This window comes from Myotis yumanensis, unplaced genomic scaffold (assembly GCF_028538775.1).
Source record: "Myotis yumanensis isolate MYYU_CA2020_CCGP unplaced genomic scaffold, mMyoYum1.0.hap1 SCAF_2, whole genome shotgun sequence".
NCBI classification, from domain to species: Eukaryota; Metazoa; Chordata; class Mammalia; order Chiroptera; family Vespertilionidae; genus Myotis; species Myotis yumanensis.
In genome coordinates, this window is record NW_027223753.1 from 48603770 (window position 1) to 48625439 (window position 21670).

At 38.2% G+C, this 21670-nt stretch overlaps 1 protein-coding gene across 1 annotated transcript in view; it reads left to right on the forward strand.

The window, feature by feature from the left end:
• Positions 1-2724: 2724 nt before the first annotated feature.
• Positions 2725-21670, forward strand: part of IL23R (interleukin 23 receptor) — a 67417-nt gene continuing 48471 nt past the window's right edge. Inside the window, exons 1-4 of the mRNA XM_070403366.1 lie at positions 2725-2788; positions 3858-3960; positions 6896-7192; positions 14113-14236. Of these exons, the coding sequence (XP_070259467.1) occupies positions 3891-3960; positions 6896-7192; positions 14113-14236 (491 nt within the window). The 5' untranslated portion in view covers positions 2725-2788; positions 3858-3890. The remainder of the gene's footprint in view (positions 2789-3857; positions 3961-6895; positions 7193-14112; positions 14237-21670) is intronic.

Here is a 21670-nt window from a genome sequence, read left to right on the forward strand (position 1 = left end):
GAGGGGGGGTCAAACCCATACCTTGGTGTATCAGGACTACCCTCTAACCAACTGAGTACCTGGCCAGGGCTTAGTCTTATTCTAATTTTAGTTTCAATACTATTGATATGCTGAAATCATCCAAATTTAGATCTCCAACTCAAACTTTTCTCCCAAGTTTACCAATGTCTACAACAGCCTATTAGATAGTTCTCTCTGAATATACGCTAAGCATCCCCAAATCAACATGCTCAGAACTAAATTCATAATTTCCCCACAATCTCTCCTTCTTTTGTGTGCTCAGTTAATGTCATTATCTACTGGGTCAGCAAAACTAGTCACCGGAGTCATTCTTTGTGACCTGAATCCTTCACTTCCCACACGCATTGTTGACTGCAAGATGCCAGAAGTCACCATTTCTTCATTGGTCACAACAGCCTGTCCAACCTGCCTCTACAGAGCTCTCAGTTCTATGTTCTCCTCTCAGTTCTTGCTGCCTTTGCTTTGTTTTAGATCCTCATCAGCTTTTGATTTTCATTAGCCTCCTAACTGGGCTCTTTTAAAAAATATGTATATATTTATTGATTTCAGAGAGGAAGGGAGGGGAGAGAGATAGAAAAATCAGTGACGAGAGAAAATAACTGACCAGCTGCCTTCTGCACACTCCCATACTAGGGATCAAGCCCACAACTTGGGCATGTGCCCTAACCAGGAATTGAACCATGACGTCCTGATTCATAGGTTGATGCTCAATCACTGAGCCACTCCAGCCAGGCTCCTAACTGGGCTCTTTATCTTCAGTTCATTCTCTCCACTAATTAGAATTACCTTTCTAAAATCCAATGTAATTATGTTATTCATATTTAACAACCTTTGCTATCTCTTGACTGATATCAAGATAAAGGTTAAAATACTTAGCAGGAATACAAGGCCTATTACAATCTGCCATTTACCTAATTTTCCAGCTCAAATCTTATTCCTCTCAACCTGGAGAAATGCTTGCCAGTCCCATACATCTATATTACTTACTTGCAAATTTTGTTCTTGTGAAATGTTTTCCTACACACGCTCCTTCACAGGCTGGAAAATTGTTACAAATCATTAAAACCCAGTTAGTAGTCATTTCTTCTGTGTGGGCTTTAAAAATAGTAATCTTATTTGTTGTATATCCCAGTGGTTCTCAACTCTAACTGCTCATCCTATCACCTGGGAGAGGAGGGCTTTAAACAATGTCAATGCCCAGCCTCTACCCACAGAAATTCAGACTGCATTATCGAGAATCTAAGCATAGGAATCAGTTAAGTCTTCCTCTAGAGCAGCGGTTCTCAACCTGTGGGTCGCGACCCCTTTGGCGGTCGAACCACCCTTCCACAGGGGTTGCCTAAGATCATCCTGCATATCAGATGTTTACATTACGATTCATAACAGTAGCAACATTACAGTTATGAAGTAGCAACGAAAATAATTTTATGGTTGGGTCACAACATGAGGAACTGTATTTAAAGGGCCAGAAGGTTGGGAACCACTGCTCTAGAGTATTCTAATGTGTGAGTTACTAAAGATAGAAAAATTAAAAAGACAGTGTGGAGTTTCTGACTTCAAGAAATTTGCAGTAGAGAAAACAAGTAAAATTAATCATCATTTACAAATAGAAAGAAGTGTATTAAAGTGAAAGGATGTGCATGTAGGACACATAGAGGAGGCAGGAAGAAAAGGCATGCCAGGAAAGGCCCCCAGTGAGGCCTACTATAAGCCAAGCAAATATTTGGTAAAATTTTTTATTAGCTTGTAGAATCCTGCTAAACTGTGAACCATAGTTTAAAGCAACTGATCTGTAATTTAATCACTGTACACAATACAACAAAGGACCTGTTTCATAATCAATAACCATTATACCGTTAATGCCCAGAACAATACCTGGCACAAAGTACTACTAAAAAATGCTTGTTAAATAAATTAATGGTCTGGAATATTATGTAGCAGTGAAAAAGAAGGATCTCTTACCCTTTGAAACAGCAGGGAGCGACCTGGAGAGTATCATGCTAAGTGAAATAAGCCAGTCAGAGAAAGACAAGTATCACATGATCTCACTCATATGTGGAATCTAATGAACAAAATAAACTGATCAACAAAATCGATCCAGAGACATAGAAGCATAGAACAGACTGAAAAATCTCAGAGGGAAGGCAGGGGAGGATGGGTGAGTGGGAAGTGATCAACCAGAAAACTTGTATGCATATATATATATGCATAACCCATGGACACAGACAATAGGGTGGTGAAGGCCTGAGGTGGGGTTGGGGGCAGGCTAGAAGGAGTCAATGGGGGAAAAGGAGGGCATATGTAATACTTTAAACAATAAATATTAAAACAATAAATTAATGGTCAACAGTAGCATTTAGAATTTTTTTTAAGAAAAAATTTTATAATTAATATCAATGTTGCAAATTAAAACTAAGCATCATGTGTTTGGTGTCAGAGATTTTGACAGAGCATGTATATGTGTTCTACTGTTTGGATGAGATAGGTGATTCTAAATTAAGCTGAGAAAACAAAAAGTACTGACAGAGCAGTTCACTTTCAGTAATCTGGGTTTTCCCAAACAGTGACATGAGAGCCAGTCATTTTGAATTGGACAGTTTGAGTTCCTCTTCAAGAATCTGAAATGTAGGTCAGGGCTTTGCTGACATTTCCACTTGCTTCATCGCTGAGAACCTGAAGTGATCACTGACAGGCAGGCGGTGGGGAAAGAAGACGGGACGCTGGCCTGGCCCTGAGGTGGAATTATGTGCTTCAAACGGACTGAAAGGTAAAGAGAAAATGAGCATCCAAATACTTAAAAACAGCTCTATTTCCTGTTGGAAATACATGGGCAAAGTTATTTTCTCTTATAAGTTCTTGTGGTATTTTATACAGTGGATGATACGGATGATAGTTGAATCTATAATATTGTGTGACATCACATCACCTTAATATTTATTGTGCATAGTCTAGTAGGTGAGTGGTTAACTTCCGAAATATTTTAGGGCTTGTTTTCACTATTATTTATAAAGATGACACCTACTATTGTTAATAACTTACGAAAGGGATCCCTATTTCATGAGTGATGAGAACCCCAGTTTTTAAAAATGTTATCAGTTATTTTATGCTATTTGATGAGTTATGAATTTTGTTTTGTTGTTGTATATTAAAGGCTCAAGGTTTAACTAAACAAATAAAAAAGTGAATAATGTTGATTATTGAATAACTGAATTATTAATAATGTAAGAAACTGATTACCTGAGTAACATAATTCCAGTGGTAAACTCATGGCAATTTCTATATTATGCTTCTTTTGAGCTCTTCAGAGATGAGTGAACTTTCTGTAAATTTAACTGGTGACAACACATATGCATTTGTGTCACTTCATCTTTCTTCATTTTAAATGCCCTTTTTCTGGAGATTATGAAATTTTTGGTTTTTCCTAAGTTTTACTCATCAAATACTGATATTCTTGGAGCTTGATAGATGCATAACCTGGTCAGGAGAAAAGTTCACCATTAGGATTTAGAGCAGAAGGAGATTTATGAAGAGAGAGACCAGATAAGAGGAACCGATTATATCCAGGGTCAAAAGGTCCTACTGAACTAATTCATAGTTATTTTTGAAGGGTGTTAAATGGCATTCTTTTTCTTTACTCCATATTATACCTCTTCCCACACTAGTGACTTTTTACCATTTCCTTCCTTTCTTTCTTCCATCCCTCCTTTCTCCATCTTTCCTTTCTTCCTTAGCAGAGGTTCTCATCAAAGATAATAATAATTGCTAGGAAAAAATGTGATGCCTTTTATTCTTTTATTAAAATATTAAAATTTAACCTTTTTTGTATTTTTCTCTAGAGAGGAGCAAGGAGCTTTTCCCTGCTTTCAGACATGAATCAGGTCACATTTCAGTGGGATGTGGTAATAGCTCTGTACGTATTCTTCAACTGGTGTCATGGAGGTATAGTATTTTGAATACCTACTGTTATCTTTTATTCAAATAAAGTATTGAATGTCTAATATTTTCAAGGTATCATGTATGGTAGGATTTCTGAAGAACCAAGTTATTATATTGAGAAAAATTATATTAGCATAAGAATTATGTGGAATGAAATAAAAAAGACTCCCTCCTTCCTAAGGCGGGATCTCTTTCTCAAGTATGTATCCCTAACGGAACCACCTTTAACTCCTATATAAACATTTCTAATAAATAAGGAGCTCCTATATAAATAAGGAGCTTATTACTTTGAGTTGGCATGTTCTATCTCTGAACTATTATAACTGTTCTATGAAAACCCATCAAACATTTTGAATTGAATTCAATTCCACAGACCATTTGTTGAGGGTTATTCTGTGTCAGGCACACTGTGCTAAGCCTTTTATCCCTCACAACAACAACTCTGTGCAGCAGTATTGAGTGCTATTATTATTCCCTTCCTACAGTTCACACACACGTCTGGCACTAGGACAGACATAAGCAGTTTGGAGGAATCCAGGAAGGGGATCCTCAGAAGTTCAGACAGGACAGCCATTTGCATTTAGGAATTTCTATTGGAGGCAATGGTATCCTGAGGATGCATGGCAAGGACTCATTTACTGGGTGACAAAGCAACACCAAGGCAGGGTTCTAGGCCTTGAAGAAAACTTTCTAGATGGTGCAAGTTACTCAGAGTAGTGGCAAGTGCAAAACTGTGTTCTACAGGCTGGGACACAATTATATTGGAGATATAGAGGCAGCCTCCTCATCAGAACTAGAATCCCTCCAGCAGGATATTGGACCCTTCCAGAGTCAGACCAACACTATCCAAGAAGATTTGGGGGAAATAAGGCACCAGTTGCTTTTTCTGGCTTCTTGGAAAATGATAAGTAGGACTTTTGTTTATCATTCAAGTGATTAATACAGAGCATAGAGAAATAAGATGGGTCCCTGGGGTGTGGCATTAGAGACCTTTTAGCTGTCCATCAGATATTATTTTATATACTAGTGTCCTGGTGCACATTGAAAGGAAATTAATTAGAAGAAATATTTTACTATTGCTATTCACCCTTTCTCTATAATAGAAGTGTCAACCAAATTCACGTTCGACAATGACAGATCAAAACATACGTGTGCAATTGAAGCCAGCGAGAGCTTTATATATATTGCACATGTGCAAATCACCTTAGCCTTTTATATATATAGATAAACTTGCTTAATTAGACCTGCTTTCTGATCTAGCTGAACTTTTTCCAGCCCAGTGAAGCACCCTAACTTCTCTTTTAGGTAATTATCAGCAACACAGCAGTAAATATCAGCATGAAGCAGATTAATATTATAGATCATACAGGGAGAACAAAGGGTAAAATATTTAACTGCAGCAGTGTTTGACTATATTCTGTGCAGTGAGAAAACTTTTTTCAAGTTCCACTATTTCTTACTTCTTTTCAGTTGGGTCAAGTTCCTAAACTTTCTAAATTTTCGTTTTCCGCTAATGAAAAGAAAATAAGATTCTACCGAGTCTCCTATCTACCTACTCCAGGACTTCTGTGAGGGTCAAATGAGATGAGCCACGTGAAAACACTTCACAAACATTTGGTTAAATTGTAAAATGTTTGCACTTGGCTATAAAGCAAGTCAGGTTCCTGGACTGGAGAAACTCCAAGGAGGCTAGTCGCTAGGGAGAGGAAGCCAGGCGTCGCTATGTGATGTCATTACCTGACACCCACAGTGACTGTTTCTGGGCTGGGCTGTGGGCCGCATTTTGCGCCATGGGGTCTTGGCAGTGTTGGCTGAGATTTGGTGGGGTATCGCTCCAGGATGGTGGCAGGCAAGGCCTGTGTCCCACTTGGGGGAAGCCAAGTGTTGCTTTGTTGGCTCCAGGTCCATGGTGCCGTTTAATTTTAAAAGGCCAGTGTGTGTCATGGTAGCTCCTGTGCTGAGCGTCTGTCCCCTGGTGGTCAGTGTGTGTCATAGCGACTGGTTGGATGGATGGACACTTAGCCTTTTATATATATAGATTATTTTTCAATCTGCTATGAAAATTTTTAATATAATCCAGACTATCTTTTCCAAGTTTTCTACTAGAATTTTAGTTACCCTTTTTAAATAGCTTTGCTGAATTAAAAAAAATATATATATATATACCATGTTTAACATTCCTCTGACCAATCCAAGAACCCTATTAAAAAGAGAAGTTAACATATTTTTCTGTGACCTATTCTTATGCAATCCATGTGACTTCTGTGTATTGAAAAATTATTGATTAAATAATTCATTGTTAATATCAGTGTATTTCTCTTTAATTAATCCATCTATTTCTTTCTAACATGAATGTATATTACAATTACATACATTGTTTTGCAATATTCTTTTTAACTTAAAAAAATTCTGAACATTTCCCATATTATTAAATTAAGAGTGAATTTTAAGTGGTTACCAAGTAATAGATTTCTGCCATAAGTAGCAGTATGGTTTTATTCATTAAACTCTGAATTTTCTGGTAAGGTAGCCTTTATCTAAAAAAATAATAAAGACAGATTGATTAGTTGGGATTTAGATTCTGTAGTGCCAAGTGACACCTCTAATCTTACCTTTCAAAAAAGGTGTAGCCTCATAATGCCTTGGTTCTCTGCTTTAAAATAAGAGAACTAATTATACTTACTCTTTAGACAGAGAGGCTTAAAGGCCTATACTAGTTTTTTGTCATGCTTCTGCGTCTTAACAGAAGCATAGTAAAAATACATGGCAATAAGCTAATCAATTAAAAGATACATTTAGTGCCCCAACTTTTTCCCAATGGAATTCATTTAATTAATAGAAAAGAATACATTTTAAAAGTAATAGCCTATTTTTTTTTAAAAATCTCCTGCTTTAATGTTTAATACGGAATTTATTCTTTTAATCTACTTATTTCCAGGAATTACAAATATAAACTGCTCTGGCCATATCTGGGTAGAACCAGCCACAATTTTTAAGATGGGTATGAATATTTCCATATATTGCCAAGCAGCAATTAAGAACTGCCAACCAAGGAAATTTTATTTTTATAAAAATAACATCAAAGAAGGATTGAAAATCACAAGGATTAATAAAACGACAGCTAAGCTTCGGTATGACAGCTTTCTGGAACCACGTGCCTCCCTGCGCTGCACAGCTGAATGTCCCGGATATTCTCAAGAGACACTGATATGTGGGGAAGACATCTCTTCTGGATGTAAGTGTGTGGGGTGCATTCACAGTCCAAATAAAAGTTAGTCTAACAATCACTGGTAATCACCAACTTGTCTAAAAATAGAGGCAAATTGATATAGTTCACTTCTTCTATTAGTTTAATACAGGAACTGCAAACTTAAATGTCTCCAGGGGCCAGATTGGTGGAATAAATGAGTTACAAAAGCTGGTGGGATCTGTGCAGAGAGGAAAGCAGAGATATGGTCTACTGGGACAGCCACTGCCCAGCTCCAGTAGTTGTGAGGGCTCAGTATTCCCAGAGTTTTTGATTCTTTAGAAGAAGACTGAAATATGAACTTTTAAAGTGAACTCTATAAATGTTACCATGTTACCAACAGCTCCAAAAAAACAATTTTTCAACAGTTACCTGGTCAGATACAGCATAGAGGAGAGGCAACAAACTCAGGTGTTAAATGTTTTTTCATATGTTTTTCGCTTCATGTGTGTTTTTATTTTTCCAAATTAATATCATCAAATTTGAAGCAGATCCACCTGTAAAATTTTGAAGCTAACATTTAGGGAGAAAAACAGTTGCAAAACTAGCTTTGTGTTCTTGCTACACTCCTTACCAGCTGTGTGACCTTGGGCAAGTTGCTTAACGAATCCAAGCCTCAGTTCCATATCTGTAAAATGAGGCAAATTATACTGACTGTGGCAAGCCCTTAATTTTAATAATTTCTTTTAAAGCATTTTATACACTTTAAAGTACAACCAATGTGCCTAAGCCCTTAAAAATACACCCTTTGGACAAAACATGGAAGATTCTGATACAATTCCTGCTTCTAATCCCACTGCCCCAATTGTGAATCATTATGTTTATTACTTTAATTATTAAGAAAAAATATATCAAGCTAATCTTTAAAATATTTGCTAAATTCAATTTGTGTTCAAGCATTCTGAAGATGTTTAAATTATTAGAGTAATATGGGCTGACTTGCATAATAATATACTTAATTCTTTGTTGTACTATTATGAAAGATGGATCAATAAGTTCAGCACTGTTTTAACCCAGATATTTATTCCCTACTAGAGGCCCGGTGCACAAATTTGTGTACGGGTGGGGTCTGGCCAGCCTGCCCTAATCAGGGCCATTTGGGGCCGGCAGGGGGGAGGGGCTGCGGGAGGTTGGCTGGCCCTGTTTCCGTCCGGCCGGTTGGCTGGCCGCAGTGCGAGTCATAGTGACCAGTCATTCCAGTCGCTTGGCTTTTATATATATATAGATGACATCTAGGCCCATTTTCAGTGAAGGTAGAGGGCTTTGGGTATGTGCTATGTTCTCTTCCTCCACACTCATGAGAATCAAATCTGAGTTCTTACTTCTTCACCTCCAGACCTTACCGAGTAAGAGCCAGACCACTTGGACCCTAAAATGGATAACTGAAAAGCAGGGGATCTCAAATAAGGCCATTGTCCTATTTAACTCTGGTTACCTGATCTTGCAAGAGTTTCAAAAAAAAGAAGAAGCCCTGGCTGGTGTGGCTCAGTTGGTTAGGCATCATTCCATGCACCAAACCAAAAGGTTGCTGGTTTGATTCCCGGTCAGGGACACATGCTCAGGTGGGTAGGCAGTAGATCAATCCACTCTTGCATTAATGTTTCTTTCTCTCTCGCCCTTCCTCCCTCCTTAAAAAAATCAATAAAAATATATTTTTTAAAGATAGAGAAGAAATATGGGAGGTGGTAGAAGTACACTGAGGAAGAAAAGTAGTTGAAAAGGAAGTAGTATATCTTGGAGTCAAAGAATAAGGTTGGCAAAAGTATGCCTTAAACTGATAACAATATGCTAAACTTGCCCTAAATTGTGGTAATTGAAACCACAGGCAGACATCTTACCTGATGTATGAGGACTCTTTACCTTGTCCACATCCTCAGGAAATATAAATAAGCCTTAATGCTTAACTACTTCACTATTTATCCTTTGGGGTGGGGGTGTTGAGATAATATATAATTTTTTCAGAGGGCAAATTAGCAACTTCCACAGTTATGAGGAAAGGTTAGTTTTTGATTAAAGCCAGAGGAAGAAAGAGGCCGAAGAAGCATGGCCTCCTTCCCTGAGCTGCAGTTTGGGTGATAGATTACTACCAGGAGCTCTCCCAGTGTTGGCTGAGGGCCTCTGAGCCCCCCACCCCCAAAACCATTGGGTGATGCTTAAGGTCAGGGAATGGCCTTTGCTCCCCTTCTAGGACAATATAATGAAGCACTTATTCTCTGCAAATGGCTGCTTAGAAAGAACATCTCTCTTTCATTTATTTACTTTGTGAGTTGTAACTTCTCACATAGACCTCTGGTTATGAGTATGGAATTGTAACTGCCAGGTAAAAATTTACTCAAACCCCTGGATTGAAGAACCCCTGTGTCCTTGGGTTCTGCATTCTTAGCACACAAAACTTCCTTTTTAAGTAGGTCAGAAAAAAAGGTTTTTGAGGGTTTTTGTGGTACTCTAGAAATCACAATGCTTTCACTGGATCACTTTGATCACAGGATATTTGTCCTGTGAGCTTTACTATGTCAATTTATCGTTACTGCTTCAAACAAAATGATCATATGTATATTTTTAGACTGGAGACAAGTCATAAAAGAGAAGATAAATGAATCATTGCTTTCCCTGAAAAGTTATCTATCTATCCCTCTATGTATATTTAAAATGATCTGTACTTTAATGTGTAATTTGTGAAGCACAAACTTATTATTACAATTTTCATTTGTAGCCATAATTTTAAACACATCTTGGTTTCTTGTCTGTGATTACATGCATGCTTATTATGGGAAGTTTGTTCTAGCAAAATAACACCAATCCTGGAAGCAAACACTAAGAGATGCCTTTATGCATTTAAAAATGCCAAATTAAAGTAAACCTTACATGAGACAATCACATCACCACTTAATCATTTATTTAAAAGTCTAAACATCTTTGACTTAAATTTTAATCATCTTTGATCTCTACTTACCTTGATAAAAGCAGACTTGTTATCCAATAAAAGTCCTGAATATTCATCTTTAGCATTGCTATTAAGTAGCATTACTGGCACAAGCAGGTTGGTTTGTGCTGTCCTTGGAGAAGGAATTAAGGACTGATCTTTGTCAGAAGCACTGGGTCTCTTCTCATTTTAAGTCTGCTTATGATTATCATGCTATTAATCAAGCCAATCAATTCATGAAGTATACTTTATTGAGAGACTGCTATGCACTAAAAATGCTTTAAATGCTAGAAAGTCAAAGAAGAGGGAGTCACAGACTCTGCTTTCAAGACGCTCTCAGTAGAAAATGATCTCTGTCTAGAGCCAGCCGTGGGCAAACTACGGTCCGCGGGCCGGATCCGGCCCGTTTGAAATGAATAAAACTAAAAAAAAAAAAAGACCATACCCTTTTATGTAATGATGTTTACTTTGAATTTATATTAGTTCACACAAACACTCCATCCATGCTTTTGTTCCGGCCCTCTCGGTCCAGTTTAAGAACCCATTGTGGCCCTCGAGTCAAAAAGTTTGCCCACCCCTGGTAGACTCTGAATTAATTAGAAACCTGGCCTGTGATTAATAAGTGCCCCAATAGGGGAGGATGGCATTGGTAGACAAAAGCAAAAACTTAAGCCTCATCCTTGTATATTTCAGGGTACTTTTAGTATCTAGTTGTAAAGTAGGTTTTTATTCTTGAACGTTGAATAACCTGGAAATGAGATCTAACAACAATTTGGTCTTACTCTCATAACCATACTCACATTCCCATCTTTACATAGCTTCACATTAATATTACAAACTAGAGGCCTGATGCACAAAATTTGTGCAAGGGGTTAGGCCCCTACCACTGCGGTGGCCACCTCTGCCTCAGCCCCCAACGCCACAGCTTCATCTGGAAGGACATCCGGTCTAATTAACATATTATGCTTTTATTATTATAGGTATTGTGCTTATTTGTGTGTGTGTGTTATATATCTATTTGGCCTTTTGCAAAGTTAATAAATCATCAGACATTTATAATCCTGAGCATTCACTTCAGATAGAATGCTGTGGAATAAATAGCATATCCCAAAATATTGACAGTTGTCTTTCATGATGACTAATTCAATAATACTCTTATCTGAAACCAGAAAACAAAAATAATTTCAGCACAAATCACTGTAATCATTGAGAGACCACAATTCAATCAATATTCAAAATGACTTAAATGTCTGTGTCCACAGCTACCTCCTTTAAGGTGTAAATAAAATGTAAAGCTTTCTTTACCCTACTTGGCATCCTGTTTCTCCCCATTGTAACTCAATGCTACAACTCACAAAAATGTTATAAAGTACTTAGTCTATTCTTACTGTTTGAAAATCATTTTCAATTATAAAATCAAATTACAGTCAGTGCATAAAGTTTTAAAATTTTTAGACCAGCAAAAAGAAGTACTCATTGTCTCTATAATCCCATAATCTCACTAATAGAATCCCTCTTTAATAATTCAGAGTATCTTTCAAGTTTCTCTCTCTATCTCTCTCTTTCTACCCCTTAATCCCCCTCTCTCTGTCTCTCAAATGAGACCACTATACTATACTACATCACAATTTGTTTTTTTCATTTTATCATATGACCATTATTTAATTACTTACTAAACTAATTAAACATACATAATTGTATTCTACATTGTTTTGGGATGTATTTTAGGAGTGCATTATAGTTTATTTAACCTTATGTTGGGTTATTAAGTTTGTTTCTGAATTTTTATTAAAATAAACAATACTTTAAGAGGCAAATTTTTTAGCTAAATGACCATTTCATTAAGAATGCAATCCTAGATGTAAAATTGCTGAGTTGCAAGGTATTACTCTAGCTTCTAAAGATTATATGTAAAGTGTTCGCCATAAAGGCTGTAGCAATTTGCACAAGTGTGTTAGAGGATTGTCCTTTGTCCATTCCCACACTGAGGATTGCCATTTTTCAAAATCCTTGCCATTTTTATAGGTCTAAATGATACCTATTATCTTTTCAATTTGCAATGAGGGTAACTTTTTTTGCATTTTATTTCTGATTTTACAAGTAATATTCTTGGTATATAATTTGCAGGTGACCTGCAAGAAGTATATTTAGATTTAAGATAAATCTTTGGGTATAACATCAGGTGCACAAATGTCTGTACATTTATTCTTTATGAGCCTCCATTCTGCCATTTGTCTGGTCATTCTCTGAACAGTCTAGTTTCCCAGACAGGATTGCACAGGTAGGCACAAGCTGAGAGAGCAGCACCTGAAAAGTGAGTATTTAATCAGCACTGAATATTTCCATACTTCTTTTTGTTATCTTTTTCTTGGTAATTTATTACTGGATGGTGTAACTGAAAATTCCAGGTGCTGTTCCATAGTTGTTGGGGTTTCATCAGCTCCAGAAGCCCCAAGGGCTCAAACACTATCATCAGAACTCTCTGATCTTTTCCCCTCTCTTGGGTTTTGTCTTCCCTGTGTTGACTTCATTCTTAAATAGGCAGTTTCACTATGACAGGGAGATGGCCACCAGCAACTCACAGCTCCCTATTACTAATTTCAGGGGGAAAGAGGCTGCCTCTTTTACAATGGCTCCTGAAAAAGTCCCTGGGAGAATTCTGATTGGTTCATCTTGAGTCATGTGGTCATTCCCAAGAGAAATACTTGATTAATCAGCCTAGGTCAAGGGCATACTTCTCTGTGGAGCTTAGTGATTGATAGCCCTTGGGGGTAGCGAGGGGATGAGGTTGGGAGTGAGGAGATGTCAGTGCTGAAAAGGGAAAAATGCTAGCAGACAAAATCTAATAATTTTCTCAATAATATGGCCATTCAGAGAAAGCACAGAGGAAGGGTGGAGGAAGGGAGAAAGAACCTTGAAATAGAATTCTATGGTTACCAACATTTTAAAAAACCTTGTTTTTACTGTGGTAAAATAGACACAACATAAAACATACCATTTTAACAATTCCTAAGTGTACAGTTCTGTGGCATTGAGTTCATTGTTGTGCAACCATCACCACCATTCCTCTCTAGAACACTTTTCATCTTGCAAAACTGAAACTCTGTATCCATTAACCATCAACTTTCCATTCCTCCCTACCCTCAACCATCGACAACCACCGTGCTACCATTCCACTTTCTATCTCTAGGACTTTGTATTCTAGATACCTCATATAAGTAAAATCATACAATATTTCTCCTTTGTGTCTGACTTATTTTACTTAGTATAATGTCTCCGAGGTTCATCTGTGTTGTAGCATGTCAGGAGTCCCTTTCCTTTTAAGTCTGAGTAATACTCAATAGTAGGTATGAACACTATTAAAGTGGAATAGATGCCAGAGGAGAAGTAGAAAAAAACCCTTTGGAGAACTCTTTTACAGGAGCTAAAAGGTACAGAAGGTTTCAAGGAGGTTGTGGCCCAAATATTAAACGCTGCAGAGGTCCAGGTCAATAATGACTGCAAAGAGATCATGGGATTTATTGATTAGGAAATCATTAAAGACCTTACCAAATGTGGTTTTGGTGGAATTGTGGGCTGAATCTTAGTTGTTGGGGCTTACAAGTAAATAGGAGATGAAGAAAAAGACCAGTATAGTGAATTCTTAAAAAAAAAAAAAAAAGTTTAGCTATTAAGAAAAGGAGAAAGATACAGTGGTAGCAAAAAAGAGAGTTTAGGGAGATAAATTTTTATTTTTATTTTATGGGAGGAACTTGATCACATTAATATCCACAAAGAAGTAGAGTATATAGAGAAATCTATAAAGGAAAGGAGCAGTGTCTGATGGCTGAGTGGGTTGCAAGGTGAGGTGGTAGAGAATGAATGAGAGAAATGCTGAGGGGAATTGACCTGTTTTCTCCAATGAAATGGAAAGTTTATCAACTAACTACTTTATAAAGAACTCCATGTTTCTATGGTGGCTCCTAAGCAATACATTTTGTTGCAGATCCACCAGATGTCCCTGACGAGGTAACCTGTGTAATTTATGAATATTCAGGCAACATGACTTGTACCTGGAATACCGGGAAGCCCACCTACCTAGACACAAAGTATGTGGTGCACATGAAAAGGTAGGTTCCTTCCTCAACACTTTAAATAAGCAATTCCACAGCAGTTCAGCCAGTCCTTCACCTCCGGCAGGGGCCCAAGAAATGAGCCCCAAGCATGAACGGACACCCTGACTACCCCCAGCTCCCTAACCATAATAAGTGAGGCTACCACAACCCTTTCACACCATTAATACTTTCACTCTGGGGGGCAAGGTTTTCTATAACCTTTCTAACCTTTAATTCATTGACAGGGAACTGGGGGCAGGAGCCTAATGGTTGTACCGCAGGACAGTTTTAGAAGGACCTCAGCTTAAAAATCCCAGAGCTATCCTTCTAAGGTTTAGGCAATTTACCCCATTTCTCCAAATGGACTTCTCCTTATCTTTGAAATGGGCCAAAATAGAACCGATTGCACAGGTTTGTTCTATTTATTTAAATGAAATTTGGCTTTTAAAGTGTGTGTCACAGCGCCAGGTCCATAGTTAGCACTGAATTAAATTTGGTGTCAAGTAGGCTGAGCAACTTTCCTGGTTTTTCCTGAGTCTGAGGAGTTTCCTGGGACACAGGACCTTTGGCTTTAAAACTGAAAGTAATGATTGAATGAAAGGAATCATTTTCTCCTTGGAGTTGAGGAGAGCTTTGTAGAAATGCTCCTTCGTTATGTTAGACCAGACTACAGGAGCCAAGACCACCAGGCAGCCAAAATCTCTTCAAGTTTTATGCTTAAAGACAAATGATTGATCATAAGAGTTATATTACTACATATAAGTTAAATTGGGGGGTGGGGCATGCATGTTTAGTTTCTATATTCAGAAACTGCAACATAGGAAAAGGTTGATATGAGAAAATCCCTTTCCATTCTTCCATGTACATAGTTCAAATATTCCTATGTTACGTTTCAACCATACCCACGTACATCAGTCTGTGTTGGACTCCTCTGTTACTGTTAAGGATGGAAATAAAACCATTAACTTGAAAAATATAGGCAATTTGGGGTAAGTTGGTCACCCTTGTTTTTTGTGTTTTTTTTTAATCTTTTTTTTTTTTTTTTTTTTTTAAAGAATGCCTTTAGTCCTAGCCAGGTGGCTTAGTTGGTTGGAGTGTCATCCTGTGCCCCAAAGGATTTCAGGTTTGATCCCCAGTCAGCACATCTAGCAGGCAGCCAATAGATGTTTCTCTTTCACATTGATGGCTCTCTCTCTCTCTCTCTCTCTCCCTCTCTCTCTCTCTCTGTCTTGCGTGCGCGCGCTCTCTCTTGCTCTCTCTTGCTCTCTCTCTCCTTCTGTCTCTAAAATCAGTAATTAATAATAATAATAATAATAGTAATAATAATTATAAACTTATACTCGGTGAGGATTAAAAAAAAGAATGCCTTCAGTAGTTTATTTTAAGCATAATATTTTTTTCTCAAAAATTTCACAAACTACTTACTTAAAAAATTTTTAGAGCCTTACTGTTTGGGAAGCACTGAGCCAAAAGCTTTATATGTGCTACCTCATTTAATCCCCTATACAACCCTGTGATGTACGTAAGATTCTTCCCCTCACCCCCATCTTTCATAAGCAAGGCTACGGAGGCTTAGCAGGGTTAGGCAATGTGCCCAGGGCCACACAGCTAGAGAGAGGGAGAGGCAGGTTCTGAATCTGGGTTGGCCTGACTGCCTTACCTCTAATTTCCTTACTTTTCTGCTGAAATCGTGTAGAGAACCAGATCACAGGGCATATTTAATAGATGCTGTCCAGGTCTCATCAATATGGAAGAGAATAACCTTCCAAACTTGCTCTTCTCTACCTTTTAGGTACTCAGAATAATTGTGATGAAATAAATCATAAAAAGTAACACCTTTTCATTCAAGAAATTCTGGGTAAAAACTAGACATCTTTCTGAGTACATGGCTAAGCCTGGAGTTACTAGCCGTGTGGCAAGGGCAAGAAGCTCACACCTTTCATTCTTAGCAGGGGTTTAACAGAGGTGTGGTCGGGCATTAAAGGGATGATGGAAGCGATCAGAAATGGGTTGCACTGAGGAACAGAACACAATGTGCTAAGCCATGTGCTCCGTGTGCACTTCATGTGCTTATGTCTTCAATGCTCAACTCAACCTTGTGAGGTAACTATTATTATTCCCATTTCCAGAGGGCTTGGCGAGCTCCTCTTGTCTCTCCAAGGTCACTTGGCTAAGACATAGGGAACCAGGGTTCTAACAAGGGTCTGAGTGTTCATTAACCTCACCCCTTGCCTTGGGGGTAAGATAGTCTCCAGGAGATGAAAAAAAAAAAAAAAAAGGCCAAGAAAACTAGAGTCTCATTGCTAAGTCCACTTCGGAATTGTGAAAATGAGGGCAGTATGGGAGTAAACCCCACAGCCCAAGCTCACAGAAAAACGAGAAGTGCCAGACTGACAGGGAGCCTAGAGCCTTCAGGATTTTTGCTATTTCCTGGACCCTTTTACTATCTCCTGATCATGGTTGGTTGGTTAATTTTTAAAAATGTAACAGCTTTGTTGATTCAATATATGATACAATTCACCTTACATAAAGTGTACCATTCACAGAGTTTTGGTATAGTCACAGAGTTGTGCACCTATTATCACAATCAATTTTAGACCATTTTCATCATGCCCAAAAGAAACCCTGTATCCATTAGTAGTCATTCACTATTTCTCTTCAACTTTTCCAGCATTCTCTATGGATGCCTATTTTGACTGAATAATGTTCCATTGCATGGATACATCCCACTCATTAGCTGGTGGAATTTGGGTTGTTTTCACTTTGGGCTGTTATGAACGTTTGTGTACAATCTTTTGTGTAGACATATGTTTTCATTTCTCTTGGGCAGATACTTAGAAATACAACTCCAAATGGAACTGCTATGTCATATGGCAACTCTGCTGAACCTTTAGAGGAACTGCCACAGTGTTTTCACATTCCCAGCAGGAGTGTGTGAGGGTCCCAATTCCTCCACATCCTGGCCAACACTTGTTGGTTACTGCCATCTCAGTGGATGTAGGTTAATCCTTTTAGGTCCTACTAACCCGCCTTCTCAGAATCTTGACAGTAAAATTGCCTTGTAAATTTGGAACACACATAGCACAATTTGAGAAAATACATCTGTTCGCAAAAACTTGCCAACCACCACTTGATTCCTATTTAATGTCATAAAAATATTCTCCAAATAGTTCATAAGATCATTTATTACAGATTTCTTTTAACATTAATTAATGCATTCTAAATTGAATATGTTTAAGTGATTTGCATGTGGGTTTTGAGGGACACATTCTCTTTATAAAGTGAAGAATACCTGTAGTGAGTGATGAGTACTGAGATTGTTCCATCGGAAAGAACAAGGGCTTCAGAGTTTTACATTTGCTTTCCAGTTCTCAGACTATCAGTCAGATGTCTTTTATGATGCAAATATCAAAAAAACCCAAGCACTCTGACTTGAACAGGTGGGGCTTTATTTATATCAGGTCGTAGGTGTAGTTAGCTCAGAGCTGGCTTGATAATTCAATGACACCCCAAGGATCTAGGCTCTTTCTGCCTTTCTCCTCTGTAATCTTGTATGTCGACCTTAAACCTCAGATGCTTTACCTCCAGGCTTCTCATCCAAGTGCCCTGTAGATGGAGCTTAGTACTGTCATCAACATTATCCGCCATAGTTGTTAGCCGTGTGATCTTGGAAAAGTTATTTAGTTTTGCTGAACCTTAGCCTCTTGTGAAATGAGGATAAGTAATACCATACTGGGTTATAAGAAAGCAAATTATAAAACTTATAAGAAAGCAAATTATAGGAAATGCTTAAGACATGAACAACACAAAGGCAATGTTAGAGTATTATGGTGACACTCAAGGTGGACTCCCTAGGCTTATTTAATTCGTTCTTGCATCAAAACCTGACTGATTTGGGAGAGAAATTTAACATAAAGCCATTAAAAAATGATCACTTACAGGATATTAGAAATAATTATTTTATTTACATTATTTTCAAGTAATAGTAATTTTGGACAGATTACTAGAAAAAGATGTTAAATATGCTGAGACTCATTTTCTAGCTATTGTACATATGTCAAGAGTAAATACACTCATTCATTCAAACCGGAATGTTCACTCAATCTGGCCCATAATTTTTGTTTGTTTTGCTCACTGCTGTATTACTTGAGCCTAGAATGCCAGTGCATTTTCCCCTTCACAGTCTAGTTAAAGAATAATAATAAAAGGTCATCCTAATATATATAAAGAGCTAGGTGCCGTCACAACTGAATGGGCGACTGGTTACCATGAAGTGCATGGAGCACCTATCAGTCCCCCCCTCCCCCGGCCCCCGAGCCGCTCACCATGAGGGGTGGGACTGGGGGCTGTTGAGCGGCAGTGGCGGGCTGCTTCGCCAGATGGCCCTGAGTAGAGCAGTCACCTGGCGGCAGCGAGTTTCGTGAAGCAGTCGCGGGGTGGCAGCAAGCTTCGTGGAGCAGTTGAGGAGCAGGGGAAGCCTCACGGAGCAGTCTCAGGGTTAGTGGAGCATCCCGGGGTGGGGAGCTTCACGTAGCATCGCAGGGTGGCAGAGGCAAGCAGATCTTATGAATTGGCAGAATAGGGACCCTAACCGCGCACAATTTCGTGCACACTGGGCCTCTAGTATATTATAAATTATAGCCAAAATCAGATAAACCTAACAAAAATTCTGAATTAATGGAGTCCAGATTAATGGGATTTGATCATATTTTAGAGAAGACATAAAAAATTGGCATAACCATGAAGGTTCTCCTCTAGCAAATTTAAAGATGAGCTTCTGTCAGCACAGATAAATATCTGTTTATCTTGTAATTAGAAACACACCCCTGAGTTGAAAAAAATTAGAGAAGAGAAAATAAATTTTTCTAACTAGCAAAAAAATCTTACCTCCCAGGAAAAAGCTGGCTTAGAATGAATTTTGTGGTTGAAGTAGTAAGTATGGGATTTAAAAAGGCTCCTCTTGATCCAGGGTTCTTTGTGTATTTTCCAGTTTGGCAGGTAGGTAGAAATCAGCATTTGTAAGGTTTCACTTCCAACACATGTGGTTCTATTTTCCAGTAAAATCACAGATATTGACAGGCATTTTACCTCCACCCACTCACTTATTTTACCAGTGACAGGAAGGTGGCATTTCCTCCATGGAAAATCAGGGCTTCCTTCTATGTTGGGTTGAAGTTATAAAGTAGAGGAATTGTGTATTACTTCAAGAATTTTGTTCAGTGCCTTTGTAGTGACCATATCAGCAGATATGCATGGCCATTCACATACCCTTCTGTATACTTCTATATTTTGCTATGTATCAATGGATAGTGATAAAAAAAAATGAACCTCTGCTAATAAGTGTCTATCTACTGATGTTCCAATACCATCAACAGGTTCATGTAAATATGTTCTTTATCTTGGAAACTTGTAATATCTGGCACAGTGCCTTCTACTCAAATAAATGCTTGTTGAATGAAAATTAATGAATGATGGTGGCCCTTCATTCCATTCCATCCAAAATAACAGTAAATATTTATTTAGCATTTGTGTCTTCTTGGCATCATATTAAATTCTAGAGATTAAAAAGTATAGATAATGTCTCTGTGCATGAAAAATTCATACATTTTTTAGAACAATGCCAATGGCGGAATTTTCAGGTGCCAGGAAAGACCAATAGGGCAATTATTTTTAGATGATATACAATTTCAGACCCCCTAAAATCAATTGTTTATTCTGCCAATTCATAAGATCTGCTTGTTTTTGCCACACCTTTTTCATATTCATAACAACCAGAAAGAGTTCTTAGATATGATTCTAAATATTTTCATGGCTCTGATGTTGTGTTTCAGTAATTCTTTTAGGACTTGATGGGCATCTCACATTTTAAAATCCCTTTCCTCACCAATTCTGTACCTGTACTCAGAAAGCTAACTGTGGCTGGGGACAAACACAAACTTACTCGTATTACTTTCTATTCATGACCACTAACCTCAACTGGGCCCAGAGAGTCACCCGGTAATCCCACTACATTTCAAATGGCCACTTCTCCACATAATAATTATTTCTGTTTTCTCTCATCTCTGGTCTCCAACATTCTTCATTCTCTACTGATGACCTGCTTCCTATTTCTTTAAGAAAATAGGAGCCATGAGAAACACCACAACCTCCCTCATCTACTGATGTACTGACATCTGTACGCACATACTTGATCTTCTCTTCCACTCCTGTGGGTGAACTACCTTTACCCTGAGGCCAAGTCTCCACTTGTGTACCAGATCTTACCCCTCCTGCCACGGAGGACGCTGCTCCAAAATGTTCCTCTTTTTCTTCTGCATTATCACCTCTTCTATCTTTACTGGATTATTCCCTTCAGCTTTAAAACATGCTGCCCTCTTGAAAAATACAACCCTCTCTTAGTCCCTCTCCTCTACTACCCTATTTCTCTGCTCCTCTATATGGCAAAACTCCTCAAAAAAGTTGTCTGTGTTTTGTCTTTGCTTCCTCTCTTCTCATCCTCTTTTTTATTTAATATATATTTTTATTGATTTCACAGAGGAAAGGAGAGGGAGAGAGAGCTAGAAACATCAATCACAAGAGAGAATCATTGATTGGCTGCCTGTGCACACCCATACTGGGGATCAAGTCTGCAACCCAGGCATGTGCCTTGACTGGGAATGGAACCGTGACCTCCTGGATCATAGGTTGACACTAAACCACTAAGCCACCCCGGCCAAGGTCTCATCCTTTTTAAAATCAAGTTTAGTCATGTTTTTGTCCTCCACTGAAACAGTGCCACTAATGACTTCCCTAATGCCAAATCCAATGGTTTATTCTCAGTTCTTATTTTCCTTATCAAAATCATTTACTAGCAGGAGCACTTCATTTAGCTTTTCACTTCCTTCTGCTGGCTGCCTGGATGGACACCACCCCCTATTGGTTCTCCTACTCCCTGGATGGTTTTTCTCAGTCTCTTTGGTTGATTCCTTTTCATTTCCAGTAAAGGAATAGGCCCTCACAGCAGTATCCTAGGATCTCTTATTATCTCTATCTAAAACTCCTTACCTAAAAGACCTCATCCAAATATATGGTGTAAAACCCTTTATTTATCTCCAATCCAGACTTCTCTTCTGAACTCAGCTAACATATATCTAATATCGTCTCAACATTTCCTCTTAGAACTCCAAAAGGTAACTGAAAGCTAACATTTTCAACATCAAACACCCAGTTTCCTCTCCCCAGACTTGCATTCTCCTTTTCAGTAAATGGCCACTCCGTCCTTCACATTACTCAGGTGAAAATCCCTTGGCCTCCTCCTGGATTCTTCTGTACCAATGATCAGCAAAATGCATTGGCTCTATCTTCAAAAGTTAACCTCTTTCCACTATGTACATAGCAATCCTGGTCTAAGCCACATCATCTCTCATCTGAGTTAGTACAAGAACTTCCTAAGTGATGCCCTAGTAGCCT